Consider the following 16816-nt stretch of genomic DNA (forward strand, 5'->3'; position numbering starts at 1 on the left):
GTCTCTTCAGGACTCAAAGACCCTTTCATATTTAAGAAAGACCTGGGCTCAGATTCCAAGTCAGCCCTGGACTACACAAACTTGACCAAGTTATTTTACCACTTTGAATCTCCAGTTCCTTCTCTAAAGTGAGGGTGATGGGGCGCCTGGGTGGCTCCGTCAGTTGAATGTCCAACTCTTGATTTCAGCTCCGGTCAAGCTCCCAGGGTCATGAGATTGAGACCTGCATCGGGCTCCACACTCAGCAGGGAGTCTGCTTGAGATTCTCTCTCTTGCTCCAAAAAATAAAAAAATCTTTTAAAAAAATAAGATAATTACATGAGGGTGATGCTGACAACAGTGGCTACCTCACAGAGCAGGGAAGATTCAATGACACATTCCTTGAAAGCATTCCTTGTCAAGCATTTAGCACAATGTCTGTGGTCTTCATCATCATCATCAACATTTAATATAATATTAATAGTAATAATTCCTGGCTGACCTGCCCCCAGGATTAGAGAACAGGAAGCAGTTCTTCCAAGATGCCACAGAGCAGAGTGTTTATAAAGAGGTAAAAGCCCGGCTTCCAGAGTCTGCTTCGGTGGTAAACAAGAGCAGGCAATAGCTAATAAAATTTCAAATTAGCCATGACTTCTCACGGCCCTTCAATTGTACTCGCTGATTTAATGGTCAGCGTCCCTGCTCACTGGGATTGAATAATGGAGCATTTCTGCAGAGTTATGGATGCGGCAGCTGAATCTGTCATGCTAACATCAATAGCAGAATGCAAATAACCCACAGCTCAGGCTGTAATTATGTGTTTAAGCAACGTCTGACAGGGGTAGCACGAGACTGTGATGGAGCCCGCCGTCCGCAGGAGAAGACAGGGGCTTTGCTAAGCGATCAGTGGGTGTTTCTGGGAGCTGGGACAGGAGCCCTGAGTTAGAGCGCAGGACTGTGCCGGGGTCAGAGGAGGCCTTTCTTCCACATCTCGAGATGAATATGGGAGGTGAGCAGACCACGGACAAATGGCCCTTCACTTTGGTGAGCCATATTGTAGACTCAGGGATAGGAAGGGAAACTACCCCTTAGTAAGTGCTTACTGTGTATCCAGCATTCTGCTAGATTTGGGGACATGTACTATGTTTGGTATTTATGTCACTAACACTTACATGACACTTTTATAATCCCCTCGTAAGACACATGGGAAACAGAGGCCAGAGGGTTTACGTAACTTGCCTAAGGTCACATAGCGGTTAAGTTTCAGAGCCAGGATTTGACCCCAGGCAGTCTGGGTCCTGGAGTCCATTCTGTTCACGCTGCGCTGCCCTCGAGGAAGTCATCAAGTCTTGAATGCCATGAAGAAGTAGGCAAGAAAGACGAGGGATTTTTCCTCTGTAATTTACTAAGGAAAAAAAAAAACTGGGTTTCAGGGACGTCAAGTAGCTTACCCGACACCACAATACAACTGAAGCTAGTAAGGGGGCTTGGGAGGCCGCCTGTGTAGATGGGGCCCCGAATCTGGCCAGGCTGTGCCATGCTCTGGTGCGCAGCATCTGTAGTGTAAACCCACGAACACAGAAGCGAGAGAGACCTGTCAATGAGGAAGAGGCTGGGGCTCGGAGAGTAAGAGCAGGCATTCGTCCCCGGGAGTTCTTAGGTGCAGTTCTGGGACCTGAACGTGAGCCTGAGCCTCACGGTGCTCCCACCACACCACACTGAGCAGCTCAGACATCCAGTGTGTTCTTCCACCCCTGGGCCCTCATAGAATGCCCTCCGTCTCTTTGAAAAGAAACAGAAACACCCATCCCCTGTACAAGTTCTTATCCTTCTCCCCAGCTAGACGAGTGGGCTGAGAGCAGATCTGAAGCCTCAATCTCCCCACAAAGGCCTTGGCTCATGCCACGTCCTTAATCAAGTGTCTCAGTGAGTGGAAAATAGAGACGTGAACGAAGGCGTTGTGGACAGACACGGCTGGTGGGCCGTAGTGGTATGAACTTCAATGCTGTCACCCCTGCAGATGGCTTACTGGACTGCATGGACCCTGACTGCTGCCTCCAGCCCCTCTGCCACGTGAACCCGCTGTGCCTGGGCTCCCCTGATCCACTGGACATCATCCAGGAGACACAGGCCCCAGCATCCCAGCAGAACCTGCACTCCTTCTACGACCGCATCAAGTTCCTTGTGGGCAGGGACAGCACGCACATCATTCCTGGGGAGAACCCCTTTGACGGAGGGTGAGTCCCCTGCACCCTGGCCCTGGCCGTGGCTCTCTGCGGGAGAACTGAATCAGCTCAGGCCACCTTTGGGGCAGTGGGGGTGGGGGTGGGGGGAAGCCAGGAGGGCGGGTATTGAAGGCTCTCGATGGAATGTCACAGGATGCAGAGAAGCAGCCTCAGGTGCCCACCCTTAGAAAACTGCTATCCCAGGCATTTGGAATTTTAATGAGACAAGTTGTGTTGTTCCCGCTAGGTGATAGATGGAGAGAGTGAGAAATCAAAGGTCCAAGGGGAATCTTGGATCAATACCCTCTTTGCAGTCAGCTGTTACTGATTCTGCAGTCTCCAGATGAGTGGAAACACTTTAGCACTGTTCACCCTCAGAGCTGATGTCCAGAAGATGGTGGGGGTGGGGGGTGGGGTGCAGTGGCTGCCCCCACTTAGGCCGTCGGCCCGTGCATTCTTTCACAAGTGTTTGGTTGTATCTGTCACCCACTGGACAGCTGTTTACTGAGGTCCATTCTGTGCCAAGTGCTATGCTGGAATCATGGAGCTGAATAGTCCACTAAGGGTCAAAAAAGACCTCCAGGGTGATCAAGCAGAACTGTGCCCTCAGGGCACTCTGGGACCATCCTCCAGGAGGTGCTCCTGGGAGGGGAAGACATGACTTTAGAGCAGAGTCTTAGAGATGAAAGATGGTTAACTCGGTCAGGGAGGGGAGGGTGTTCCCAGGAGAGGGAAGAGCTTATGCAAAGACCAAGCACAGAATCCAGGAGTGATGGGTAATCATGCCTCTTGAATGCCTTCCCGTGTAGGGCTGCCTCTTACATGCAGACCTTTCTCTAAAAGTCAGCACAGTCAGTTCAGCGGTCACAGATTTCATCTCTTCTGTGCTCATGACTTCCATGTGCCGCGGGGACAATGGGGTAGTGGTGAGGGGTGGGAAAGGTGAAGGCCATCCTCAAGTTCTACTTAAAGGGGGAGATGAGCAGGGCTTAGGCATCACCTGAGCCTGAGGAATGCAGGAGAGTCTGTCACTCAAATGCCTTGAGAGACTGTGTTGCCTTCACCAGCTTGAGGATCTGAGAGCAGCAGCGTGTTTGGGAGCAAGGGGATGACCTCCCCACTCTTGGTAAGGGCACGGAAGGGAGAGTCTGTGGTTCATAAGCAATTCTGGAGCTTACATGGAGGTGGGAGATGTTGATTTGGGAGACTTCAACAAGCAAGCAGGAGTGGAAACCAGGAGCACACAACAGTTTATTCTGGGGGAATGTGTGAGGGGAGAAGGGCAGGGCCCTCAGAAGGAGCCAGCCCGGGAGGTGGGGTTGTCATCGCCAGAGCATATCCCAGAATCCAAGAAGAAGGCCTCCCTGCTGGGACGGGATGGAGCCTGGGTTCTGGGCTTCACACCACAGGACTGTGGGGTCCAGAGCACATGTCTCCCATTGCCCCGGTCCCTCCCCACAAGGATCAGGGATGGGACAGGGAAAGTGAAATGGGGGGAGTGCTCCGAGCCCAGCAGGAGGGGCGTAACAGGAGTGAGGAAAAGCCCTCAAACTTTAACATTTTTAGAGGTGAAAGTGCATCGTAGTCCAAATCTTCCAACTCACCTCAAGAATCCTGAGAACCTCAGAGGTTAAATGTTGCTGGTAGGAAGCTTCCTGCTCTTTTATTCAATTGTGTAACTTGCTCTGAATGCTTGTGGGCCTTCCTGTGGCATACGTTCTTTTAATCAACCAGGGATAAGCATATTATTCCCACCAAGGGGAATATTCCTTACTCAGCCTTTCTTTATTGGGCCCATTATGGGATCTGATCAGGGTTCTGGCTGGTTGGATGCTGGTGGTGTTTCTGCCTAAGGAGGGCCCTTACCGTGCCATCCTGATCGGTGCCAGCGAGGACCACATCCCCTGCGTGTCTTCTGGTGACCCACCAAAGGCTGCTGCTTACATGCCACAGATCCCTGGGGGACCCACGCAGGCTTTCAGTACTGTGGCTCCAGCAGGTCTGACTTGCAGGGAGCTTGAGAAATCTGTACCAGGAGAAATGGACCTCTTGGCAAAAGGGAAGAGTAGAGGCCTCAGAGTCAGGCCTACTTGTGTTTCCACTCCCAGCTCTGCCACTACCGGATACATGGCTCTGGGCAGGTGGCTTAATATGACACACATATAAATGTCTCCAATCCTCTAAACTGAGTTCTCCAAAAAAAGAACTGCATCCTACTCATTTTAGCACTTAATAGATGTTCAACCAAATACCCGTACATGTTGCCTTGAACAATGAAGAAATGGAAGCAAGGAGGGAGAAAGAGAGAGAGGGAGGGAGGAAGGATGGATAGATACATTATCTATTTTACTTAATTTTATCCTGAAGATTCAGGGTCCAGGGAAGTTAAATCATCTGCTAAAAATCATATTACAGATGAGTAGCAGAGGCAGGAGAAGTCGGCTCCCAGATCATTGTTTATGTACCTGTCACCCTCAATTAAACTACAGATGCTTTGAAAGCAGAGACCGTTCATCTCTCCAGACCTATCACACTTAGGGCAAGGCCTGGAATATGGTATTCAGTCTCCAGATAAATGTATAACAGAAGCTTCTAGATGTTACTGTAAAAATTCCTTTCACCTAATATGTGCCCAAACCATTAGGCCCCTGCTCCTCGCTCGTCTAGATTCAGAAGAAACAGCAGTCTGTCACTACTCAGTATTTCCAAACAGAATTTTATGGGGGGGAAAAAAAAAAAAAGCCCAAGTGAAAAGAAACCTGGAAACATGAGGCATCAAATGCTTTTGTCATTGGACACCCATTGGGTATCCGTTGTCTTGATCTGGGCCCTCAGAGCAGTGCTTATTTGCATAGTTGGGGTAAAGTGGAACCCCTTGCCAGGTTTGGGTTGTGGCTTTCCTTCCTCTCATATGACAGAATGTGGCTTCGTGGAAAGAGCCCAGAGTCTGAATCTTGGCTTTACCTCCTGTCATCTCTGTGTGACGTCAGAGGAAATGATTTAACTTTCGTGTGTGGGCCTCCGATTACAAATGGGCTGTAATGCTATTTCACAAATGCCATTGAAAGGGTTATCTGAAATAAAGCATCTAGCACAGGGCTTCATACTTAGGTGGTCAGTAAGTGGTTGCTTTTATGGCAGCGGCATGGCCTAGTGAAAAGAACACAGCCTTTGGAATCAGACAACTGGATTTATTTTAGTTTAATTTAGTTTATTTGATTTAAATTCAGTTAGTTAACATATAATGTATTATTAGTTTCTGGGGTAGAGGTCAGTGATTCATCAGCTGTGTATAACATCCAGTGCTGTTACATCACGTGTCCTCCTTCATGCCCGTCACCCAGTTACTCCGTCCCCCCACGCCCCTCCCTTCCAGCAACCCTCAGTTTGTTTCCTTTGGTTAAGAGTCTCTTATGGTTTGTCTCCCTCTCTGGTTTCATCTTGTTTTATTTTTCCCTTCCCTTCCCCTATGGTCCTCTGAGCTGTTTCTTATATTCCACATATGAGCAAGATCATAGGGTATTTGTCTTTCTTTGATTGACTTCTTTCATTTAGCGTTAATACCCTCTAGTTCCATCCTTGTCGTTGCAAATGGCAAGATGTCATTTTTTGATGGTGAAGTAGTAGTCGCGTGTGTGTGTGTGTGTGTGTGTGTGTGTGTGTGTATGCATGCCACCTCTTCTTTATTCATCTCAGACAACTGAATTTTAAGTCTTTTGCATCCACGTTCTAGCTGTGTGACCTTGGGAAAAGTCCTTAACCTCTCTGAGCTTGAATTTCCCCATCTGTAAAAGCGAGGTAATAATGTTTGCTTTGCAGAGTTGCCATGAGAATTAAAAGAAAAACACAAAGTACATAAAGTCATCACCTAGTACTGGCCACACCAAAAATGCTCACTAATTCGATGATGATGACGATGCTGATGGAGAAGAAGGAGATGATGATGATGATGATGGTGATGGTGACGGTGACATTGTTAAAAAGAGCTTCTCACTCTTTTAATTGGAAGTGCAACATGGTAGTAACCTGTCCTCCAGGGAAGTCCAGCAGCCACCGAGAAAGGAGCAAGGTTTCAACTGTTGAATTCTTATTTGAGGAAAGGAAAGAGCAGCATTGTGCCCGCCAGCTGTCAGCTGGGGTCCTCGTTAGGGAGGAATCCAGTGGCACTTCTCCAGAGAGCGGGCTTTCTGATGAGCAGGCAGACCTGACTTGGTGCCTGTGCCTGACAGAAAACCCCACATTCTCCTGCACCCCACATGCTATGGCACAACATGTAGAGCCCACACAGGAGTCCATTTAACAGGCCTCACGGTGCACGCTGTCACCCAGAGCCGCGGCAGCATTTCTGAGCCCGTTGAGGACAGGCAACCCCAGAGGTGCCTTCCTGCACGCTGCAGGCTCCCAGCTGGATCTCTGACTCAGGGAAGCACACGGGTGAGCTTGCTGGGACCATGGGACAATGTGGACTGACTAGAGTGCCCTTCCATGGGGGAAGCAAGCAAGCAAGTCTTCAGGGCCTAGGGCTGTCTGCAGAACACTTTTCTTCAGAGGCCTGACCCCCGGGCTGAGATGAAGAAGCAGGAGGTTCTCAGATCCACCGATGACACCAGGAATTCTTTGGGGAGCTCCTTCTGCTTCTGTGCAATGACGCAGCTGGCCCCCAAGGACCTGGAGCAGGGCTGGCCCTCCCAGAAGGAGGGGCAGCCGCACTTTGGGACCTGAGGGTCCCCGCCAAGCATGGTAGGCTCTAAGCTGGGCTGGACTCCTTGGAGCCAAGCACAGAGCTTGACTCCAAACTAAAGCAGAAGGACTGTCAAAGGACTTGGAGTAAGGAAGCCCTCAGGGACCCTGTCTGGCTCATCTCTGTCCCCAGAGTCCAGCACGATGCCTGGCCCAGATGTTTCATACAGGTTTAACAAGTGCTGTAGCTCTGTTGGCATTCTGCCCCTGCTGTCCTCAAGTTCACATAAGGGACAGAGGTGTGAGTGGCTTCTGCTGATGTAACACAGGTCGGAAGTGGGAGCAGACAGAGCAAGCAGGAAAATCACCATCACCAGGTTAGGTGGCTTGACTACTGTCTTTCCTTTCCAACCTGGAGGCACAGACCCCTCTGCTCCGTGGAATGCCTGTCCCTCACCTGGAGTCACGGGGAAAGTACAACACACTCAGTGGAAGAAAGGGGCCACTTGGGTCTGTAGGTGACAGATGGATCCCCAACTGACCGTGAAAGGAGGACAGATAGTAGGACCCAGACAATAAAGCTTGGGATCAGGCAATTGGGAAAGAGAGAGAAGCTTGAGACATTTCCTCCTCAGAGAACACTCAAGGCCATTACGTCCGTATGATAAAATTTTGGTTGCTTCTCTACTCTTGGGAAGGACAGGCAGACAGATCCCTTCAGCAATTAGCTATAGATCGCCAATGCCAGATGGTAGAAAGAGGTTCTGACAAAAGAACCACCCCTGAGTTATTTGAATATCAGTTCAGAATAGGTTTGAGGACACAGTATGGGTGAGAGAAATGTGAGGTGGTCTAGTCTTTCTGGGCCCTGTAAGCCTGATAGCTTATCAGCTCATTCAAATGAGAAAGTTGGGTGTGGACAGATTGCTATGAAAGTCCGCTGATGGGCGTGCCTGGGTGGCTCAGTCAATTGGGCGTCTGCCTTCCGCTCTTGTTATGATCCCAGGGTCCTGGGTTTCGGTCCTGGGTTTGGACCCTGTGTTGGGCTCCCTGCTCAGCTGGGAGTCTGCTTCTCCCTCTGCCCCTCCACCGCACTTGTACCCTCTCTCTCAAATAAGTAAAATCTTTAAAAAAAAAAAAAAAAAGAAAGAAAGAAAGAAAGAAAGAAAGAGAAAAGGAAAAAGGAAAGAAAAAAGAAAAGTCAGCTGATGAGACACACTGAGCCCAAAGAGAGAAGACTTGAGGAGTCAGGGGACTTTGAAAAAAGGAGGGAAGGGTGACCAGAGCATTCATCCCAAAGGAGGCAGAGGATCATATGCTGTGGAGATGGTCAGAGCCTCAGGAGAACAGACTGGCTAGGCTCCGAGGGGTACAGAGTTGCCCCCATAACCCAAGCTGTGTTTGGCCCATACGGCTCTGTGCAAGGCCTTCAAGAAGATCCGCATCCATAACCCCTTACCTGGAGGGCTTTTCGTGTGTCCTGTCCTTTGCTAGTCATTGAACCCCTACTGCCAAGCAGAAAGGTTGGCACAGACTAAGCCACAGGGATAGCACAATGAATCAGCGAGTCAGCCAAACAGCCAGTGCTGAGTGCCTGAAGAGGTAGAAACAGAGCGTCCCAAGAGTTCAGAAGCATGGCCGTCACCTTTCAGGGGCTGCGTCGGGCACCTCTTTGTGTTTGCAGGACCCAGCACAGGCCTGGCCCAGAGGAGCCAACTGTATGTGTTTGTTTTTGAATATGAATGAGCAACCCAACAAGGGAGCTCCTGAATGAAGACTTCTGGCAGGGACGTGGCCTTTGGCCTAAGACAAAGACTTCAGTCAGGGTGGCGGTCCATTAAAACATTATTTATCCTACTTCTGGTCCTAACGACCCATTAGTGTGTCATGGAATCAATGTAGCGAGTCGAAACTATTTTTTTAAAAAGAGGTGAATTTCAATGGAATGGGGTACAATGGAATGGCAGCTATCGGTGCAGCTCTGTGAAAAGGGTAGTTACTGCATGAAACGTGGTTGGTTGTGTTTGTGTGCACACGCGCGTGCCACTGAATAAGCTGCATTGCTTAGTGTTGGTTTCAGTTGAATGAGACTTAAAAGTACCTTCTAGACTGAGGAACTGACAAGACTTTCCGGGATAATCAGGGATTTGAAAGAATTTTAATGTGGCTGGAGCATAATTATGGTGATACTGTTTTCCAAATCAAAAGTCAAGAGCCGTGCTCCAACATTTGACATCAAGATGGTCTCAGGAAGTCTGGGGTACCTGATCCTGGTGTGCAGAGGGGCCGCGGGAGAGGGAAGAACAGGGTAACTATGCGGGCATTACAGGTGGGTTTGGAGCAGGAACCGAGAAAGATCCGTCCCTGGCCTGTTCACTGACCAGACCAGAGTTTGTCGTCTCTGTTAGGACTTAAAACTGGACATTAAGAGAAATGAAATAACCTTGATGCCATATAAGTCTTCAGAATTTACTTCAGATCCTTTACAAAGACACGGTTTCCAAGAATTTTGAAAGCAAGGGTTTCAAAGACGAGAAAAATAACAAAAGTGTGTGTGGGCGGGGGGAGATCCCATATGCACTCTGGTGGCAGAGCAGTTACAGAAAGGCATTTGCCTGCCACCCCCCTATCCGCAGCCCCCAGCCCTGGGCTGTGGACAGCCCTCGGAGAGCCCTCAGAGAGCCTGAGTGGTAGAGACCATCTAATGGAGCTCAAATAAACACCAGCTTCCTGACAGCTGGCCTCTGAGTGAATTTATTATTGAATTACACTCCTGCGTCTCAGAACAAGCTGAACTGACAGGCTACCCCATCAGTTTAAGAAGGGGGGGGGGCAGGGAGAAAGACAATGATAAATCACCCTGACGGAAGATGGAAGAAGGTAAAGATCCTGCTTCCTCCAAAATGTCAGCCGTTATATATTATTCATGTTGGTTTTTAAAAAAATTCCTCCCCACACTGAAATGAATGTTTATGATGATAAAGCAAAGAGGTGAATTTAATTCAAGATGCAGGCAGCAACTTCTCGCATCATCCTGATGAGTAGCTAACAGCTCCTCCTCTGCCACTTGATTGGCCCGTTACTGCTATCAAAACCAAACTACGATCTCTGTTTGCTCGGTAGCTGCAGCTGGTTCCTAGCTGTCCGTCACGGCAGACGTTAGCAGAGTGCTGTGCCGAAGCGGGAGCCACTCAGGGTTTACCCAGAGAGAGCCTGCATTCAAGTCCTGGGGCGAATGAGAGCAGATGACCTCGGGTGAGCGAGGCTCCAGGTCATCCTCTGTGACGTGGGGCTACCAATTCCTACCGTGCAGGGTGTTGGGAAGATTAAATGAGATAAAATACCTGAAAGCCTGCCGGCTGGCGCGAAACACACATTCAGTAATAACACCTACCGTTTACTGAGGATGTTCCGTGCATTAGCATAGTTTGAAATGCTTTATAGTTTTCCTAAGTAGTAATACCTTTATGTCTCCCCACAAACCCTATGACACAGGGACGTCATCACCCTTCTTTTACAGATGGGAAACTGAGTCACAGAGAAGTTCAGTAACCTGGCCAAAGACATAGGGCTTATAAGGGGCAGAGTCAGCTTTTTTTTTTTTTTTTAAAGAGTAAACAAGCATGATCGGGGGAGGGGCAGAGGGAGAGGGAGAGAGAGAGAAGCAGACGCCCCGCTGAGCATGGAGACCCAAGGCAGGGCTTGATCCCACCGCACTGAGATCAGGACTGGAGCTGAAATCAAGAGCCAGACTGACAGAAGCACCCAAGTGCCCCAGCAGAGCCAGCATTTGAAGCCAAACCAATTGCTCCTGGAGCCCGTGTATTGAGCTCTGTTCTCTGCTTGGTTGTTCATAGTCCCACCTCTCCGCATCTTCAGTCTGGAAATCTGTACAGTGTGATGCTGCTACAACTCCACAACCCCAGCTGGCCCCAGCTTTCTATCCAGTTCTGTCCAACGTGATGTAAACTGAATGTGCACTAGGTCTTCGCACTTCAGAGCACAGACTGGGAGGCAGGTAGCCCAGGCTTGCCTTCCAGCCCCACCCTTTGCTGTGTAACCCTTTGTTGTGACCTTGGACAGGTCTCCCCCTGTGCCTCATTTTCACCACCTGCCGTGTGAGGATACTAACCCACACCTCATGGGGATGTCTGAGTATGAAATGAGACGTAAAACACGTACGTGTCAGGGCAGTACGCCTTCAGTAAGTGTTAGTAACCCCCATCACAGAGAGCAAGAGTTAGCCTCATCATTCTCAAGGACATTAGTATTTGTATAGGCTTTAGTGTCACTCTGAGAACCAGGGAAAGAACGAGAATCTTAGCCAGAAGAGTGAGTGCCATTACGGAATTGCTGCCAGTGCCCCAGCGCCAGGGCAGGCAGAGGTGAGTGGACCTTGAGATCATCAGCTCTTTGTGGTAGAAGACAAAACTTGGAGGTCAGAGAAAGCTCTTGGCTCAGCAAAATAGTAGCAGGACTCTCCTACATCCTGGAGAACCTGGGGCCCCGAGTGAGGGCTCTCTCAAGCAGTAATTCCCGTGCCTGTAAGTCAGGGACTAATCTGATCCTGATAAATTTCAAGCAATAAGAAGTAAAAATTGCGCGAAGTCAAGCATAGCGTTACTAACACATGCTTCAGGTCAGGACTCACCAAACACATCTGCAGCGAGTCTAAGCGGCCTTCCAGTCTGATCCCTGCAGGGTCAAGAGTTGGCTCTAAGTGAACCCTGTGGAGACGGGCTATGATGTGGAGAAATGCTACCTCTGGACAGTGTTCTGGTAAAAGAAAGAGTTGTGCCTGTGTGCCTTCCTATGTCTGTCTCCTCCTCCCACCCCTGCGGGGCCCTGTGGGTCCAACCTGCAGGCCTCTAGAACCAAACCCAATCTGAAGAGAAGGCTTCGAGCAGCGCCAGCCACACTTTCTTGCCCTGAGGTAAGCAATTCGGTAGCCCTGCCAGCCAAGAACTCAAGCCTTGCCTTCTCTTGCCAAGCTCTCGCCCCTGACACATCTGGTTCTAGAGCTCCGTCCCTGCTCTGCTTAGGAACCTGGTAACATATGGGACATCCATACCTGTGGGAGCCATCTCATCATGGCTGCGCCCCTGTCAGATCCTCCTGCCCTGTCCCTTGTATGAGCTGGACTTTCTGTATCTCTGCTCAGCATTATCTCCAACTCAGGAAATGGGTCTCACTGTGGTCTACCCTTGTCTCTCCTTTATGGGCAAAGCAAGAGAAGTCTCCCTTTTCCAGGTGAAAGCAGGACCCATCCTGTGCTCTGACAGGAAGACAGAGCACGCAGTCACAGAAACAACTTGTACACTGAGAGACTGTATCTGGAGTCACACGTTAGCAGAGCTGCCTCGAGTTTTTCTAACAGCACAAACCATCTCCTGAGAATTCTCCAAAGCAGGCCTCTGGACAGAGGCCAGCCTGTCTGGACCTTCCATGTCCATGTCCCCAGTGTTTCAAGCCACATCCCAGAAAGCACCCTTGCTCCTCCAAAATGATCTCTACGGTCCAACCACTCTCAGTCCTGCTTCTCCTTTGCCACAACCAATGGATTCATTTCTCTCGCATACGGTGTTAGGAATAGTCAAGGGCTCCATTCTTGTCTTCATCTTTGTTGGCTGACAGAAAATATTCCAGAAGGTTCCTGTAGGAAATTATTCAGCCCTAACCATCAGCGTTCAGCAGTCTGGTTGCCTTCTGACCTGTGGCCTAAGAGTTCATGTTCCCTGAGTCGCTGAAGGACTCAACAGCTACACTAAGCTAGGAGGTCACAGAACGGTGGCTTCCAAGCTCTGAAGCAGGTGCAGCCTGAGGGCCCAGGAGACACTAGTAGCTGCTGGGCCATCTTGTCGCTAGATGTCCCCCATGGTGTCAGGGTACCATAACAGCCCTGTCTGCACCCCAGCTTTATTGTGTGTTCGCAGGGATCCCCACCCAGCTCCAGAGATCACGTACCTCACCTCTAAATGAGGGAATTGGATTCAGTCACCCCCAGGACCCTTCTCCCATTACTCTGAAGAAGACTGGATTTTTCCTTCCATCTCTCCAGATATACACAAAATAGCCTGAGAGAAAAAAGCTTTTTCTGAATGAACTGGAGTACTTTCCTGTGATGTTTATTCCGTAAACCCAGCAAGTGATCTGGAAGCCTCTGGTAGAGTCTAAACTGAACCCAACTCCAGTCAGAACCCAACATGGCAGTCAGAAGAATAGAAGTCAGGGTCTATGGGCAGAGCCCAGAGCTCCGTTGTAAGTGTAGGAATGATTGTATGTCATGCTGGCACGACTTGGTAGGCAGCTCCCCTTTTTATCGCATGCTAGTTTTACTTCTAGATACAAGGATTTTTAAAAAATCAAATTATATTCATTCCAGAATGTCAGCAACTCAGACAAGTGGATTGTATCTCATTTACTGTTAGTTATTTAACTGCTTACCATATAGTAAGAAATAAAACAGTAACTAACAGCACTGCTCTCCTGTAGTTTGCGTAAGTAAATAAGAAAATGGATGACTAAATATCTTCCCTACTGCTTAGCACTGTGTAGTTCACAGTAGGTGCTCAATTAAACTTCCAATAACTGAACCCTATTCTCATTTACCAGGCCTCTGTCCATGTTTCTCTTCCATATATATCTATTTTTTATTTGGGGCTAATTCAAATAGCTACATTCTTTTTTTGTTTTCTTTCCTCATCTTCTTTCACTGATTTATGTGATATTCATTGATTTCTGTCCTCAACATTTACTGAATGCATCCTATGGATCTAGTCCTGTGCTGAGCATTGGGGTTACAAAGGTGGAAAGAACCATGGTCATTACCCTCAAAGAACTCACAATCTAGAAGAGTAGAAGAGATGTTTGAACTAAGGAATACACTTTAGTGGAATAAGTGTATTGTGCTGTGTCCACCGAAGGAGGGAGTGACTTCTTTGTACCAGGGAAATCAGGAAGAGCCTCACTGAGAAGCAGGCCCTAAAAGAGAAGGTAATAGGAATGAGAAAGACATTCAAGGCAGGCGAACAAACAGAGACAAAGGCAAAGAGGTGTGGAAATACATGCCAAGACAAGGATATGAGAAGTAATTTAACATGACAGCAACACAGGACATGAGAATGGAAAAATGGGACATAGCCTGCAGAGACCAGCAGGGGCCAGATTCTGAAGGGTCTTGTATACCAAGCTGAAGAGTTTGGACTTTGTCTGAAAACAGTGGATACTGCAGAAATGACTTAGATAACATAGAGTCCCTGGTGATGTGGTGCAACAACAGTGATAAAGTTTGGACAGTTGGGGAGCTCTTAGATTCGGAAGTCTCCTTCCTCAAGAGAAGATCTGGTCCAATTCCCTGCCCTCCAGTAAGTCAGGAACATTTAAAAGTAAGTGACTAGATCCAGTTCTGTTGGTTTGGGCCTAAGGTCATTGGGAAAAAAAACAAAACAAAACAGGAAGAGTTAAATATGAAATAAGTTAAAAAGAATGAAGCACAACTAGAAGTTAACTTCTGAATATAATAATATAGAGCATATTCAAGGGTATTTCATAAAAAGAAATCACAAACACACACCATTGTAACTCTAGTGCAGGACAGTGGTCCCAAGGTGGGTGCTCAGGATGGTCCATGAGGTACAGGGAGAATATATTAGAACATCTCTATTTACTTTGATCTTAAAAAGTAAGAACGAGTGAATGTTTTACTCATGTGGAACACTAGGTTTTCATTGATTTGCTCCCTTGGTCCAAATGTTAGTTGGTAACAAGATGCTCTTAGAGAGACAGTGGGCTTTTTGCTGGTTTAATTCTAGTGTCTTATAATATTACTACTGTGTGTGTGTGTGTGTGTGTGTGTGTGTGTGTTTAACATCTAGTTTAACTAAACTTAGGTACAAAATGGTCCAGTGTCATCAAAAGATTCTTATAAAGTAGCTACAGATCAAAGACAATATACCGTGAATCCAAGCAAACAAAAAAAATGGCAGAGCTGGTACCTCTAGTACAGAGTTTTTGTCAACTCCACTATGAAGTTAAAACCAATAATGATTGTTTTCATCCAGTCTAACAGAAAAGGTAATCAAGATTCAGAACATTCAAGAACCTAAAAATAGTTAATCCAAAGATTCAACATCATCAAGAAGACTGTTTGAAGTACAGGCACACCTCGGAGATACTACTGGTTTGGCTCCAGACCACTGAAATAGAGCAAATATTACAGTAAAGGAAGTCACATGAATTTTTGGGTTTCCCAGCATTTATAAAATTTATGTTTACGTTTTATCATAGACTATTAAGTATGCAATATAATTATGTCTGAAAAACAATGTATATACTTTAATTTAAAAATACCATATTGCTAAAGAATGCTAACCATCATCGGAGCTTTCAGTGAATTATAATTTTTCTGCTGGTCAAGGGTCTTACCTTGATGTTGATGGCTGCTGACTGATCGGGGTGCTGTTTGCTGGAGGCTGGGGTGGCTGTGACAGTTTGTTAAAATAAGACAAGAATGAAGTTTGCTGCACTGATTGACTCTTACTTTCATGAACAATTTCTCTATAATATGTGATGCTGTTTGATAAGCATTATACCTACAATAGAACTTCTTTCAAAATTGGAGTCAATCCTCTCTAACTTGCCACTGCTTTATTAACTTGGTTTATGTCATTCTAAATCCTTTGTGTCATTTCAACCATCCTCATGACATCTTCACCAGGAGTAGATTCCTTCTCAAGAAACCACTTCCTTTGCTGATTCATGAGAAGTAATCGCTTATCTGTTCAAGTTTTGTCATGAGATTGTGGCAATTCAGTCACATCCTCAGGCTCCACTTGTAATTCTAGTTCTCGTGCTTTTTCTACCACATCTACAGTTACTTCCACTACTGAGATCTTGAACCCCTCACAGTCACCCATGAGGGTTTTGGAATCCACTTCTTAACTCCTGTTCATGTTGATATTTTGACTTCTTCCCATAAATCACAAATATTTTTCATGGCATCTAGAATACTGAATCCTTTCCAGAACGTTTTCAATTTACTTTCTCCATACCTGTGAGAAGAATTGTTATCTATGGCAGCTATAGCCTTACGAGACATATTTCTTAAATAATGAGACTTGGAAGTGGAAATGACACCTTGATCCATGGGCTGCAGGATGGATGTTGTATTAGCAGGCATGAAAACAACAATTCATCTTGTCCATCTCCATGAGGGCACTCAGGTGACCAGGTTCTGACCTTGTTCTGAAACAAGGTGGAACAGGGCCCCTTGAACTAGACCGGGTAGCACTATATTGAAATCATTATACATTCTTAAATGTGTATTAGGTTCTGTTTGATGTCAGGATGGGGAAAATTTCAGCCTGGATGGGCAGTTGTCAATGAGCAGTGATATTTTGAAAGGAGTCTGTATTTCTGAGCAGTAGTTCTCAATAGAGGGTTTAAAATATTCAATAAACAGATGTAAACAGATGATATTCTGTCTTCCAGACTTTGATAGTCCATTCATGGAGCACAGGCAGAGTCAATTTAGCGTAATGCTTAAGGGCCCTAGGATTCTCAGGATGGTAAGCCAATGAGCACTGGCTTCATCTTCAAGTAATTAGCTGCATTGGCCCCTAACAAGAGACTCACTCTGTCCTTTGAAGCTTTGAAGCCGGGCACTGACTTCTCCTCTCTAGCTATGGAAGTCCTCCACGAAATCTTCTTCCAGTAGAAGGCTATTCCATCTGCTTTGAAAATCTGTTGCTGGGTGTAGCCACCATCATGGTTTACCTCAGCTAGATCTTCTGGATAACTTCCTGCAGCTTCTATGGCAGCACTTGCTGCTTCACCTTGTAGTTCCTGTTATGGAGATGGCTTCTGTCCCTAAATCTCAAGAACCAACCTCTGCTGGCTTCACACTTCTCTTCTGCAGCTTCCTCACCCTTTTC

General features: G+C 47.3%; 1 protein-coding gene across 7 annotated transcripts in view; it reads left to right on the forward strand.

Annotated features, from left to right (window-relative positions):
- TENM4 (teneurin transmembrane protein 4) overlaps window positions 1–16816 on the forward strand; it is a 720251-nt gene that overhangs the window by 623084 nt on the left and 80351 nt on the right. For all 7 annotated transcript variants that reach the window (XM_032357369.1, XM_032357368.1, XM_032357365.1 and 4 more), the window contains one exon: window positions 2000–2216. In XM_032357369.1, the coding sequence (XP_032213260.1) occupies window positions 2000–2216 (217 nt within the window). The remainder of the gene's footprint in view (window positions 1–1999; window positions 2217–16816) is intronic.

Source organism: Mustela erminea, chromosome 9 (genome assembly GCF_009829155.1).
Source record: "Mustela erminea isolate mMusErm1 chromosome 9, mMusErm1.Pri, whole genome shotgun sequence".
NCBI lineage: Eukaryota > Metazoa > Chordata > Mammalia > Carnivora > Mustelidae > Mustela > Mustela erminea.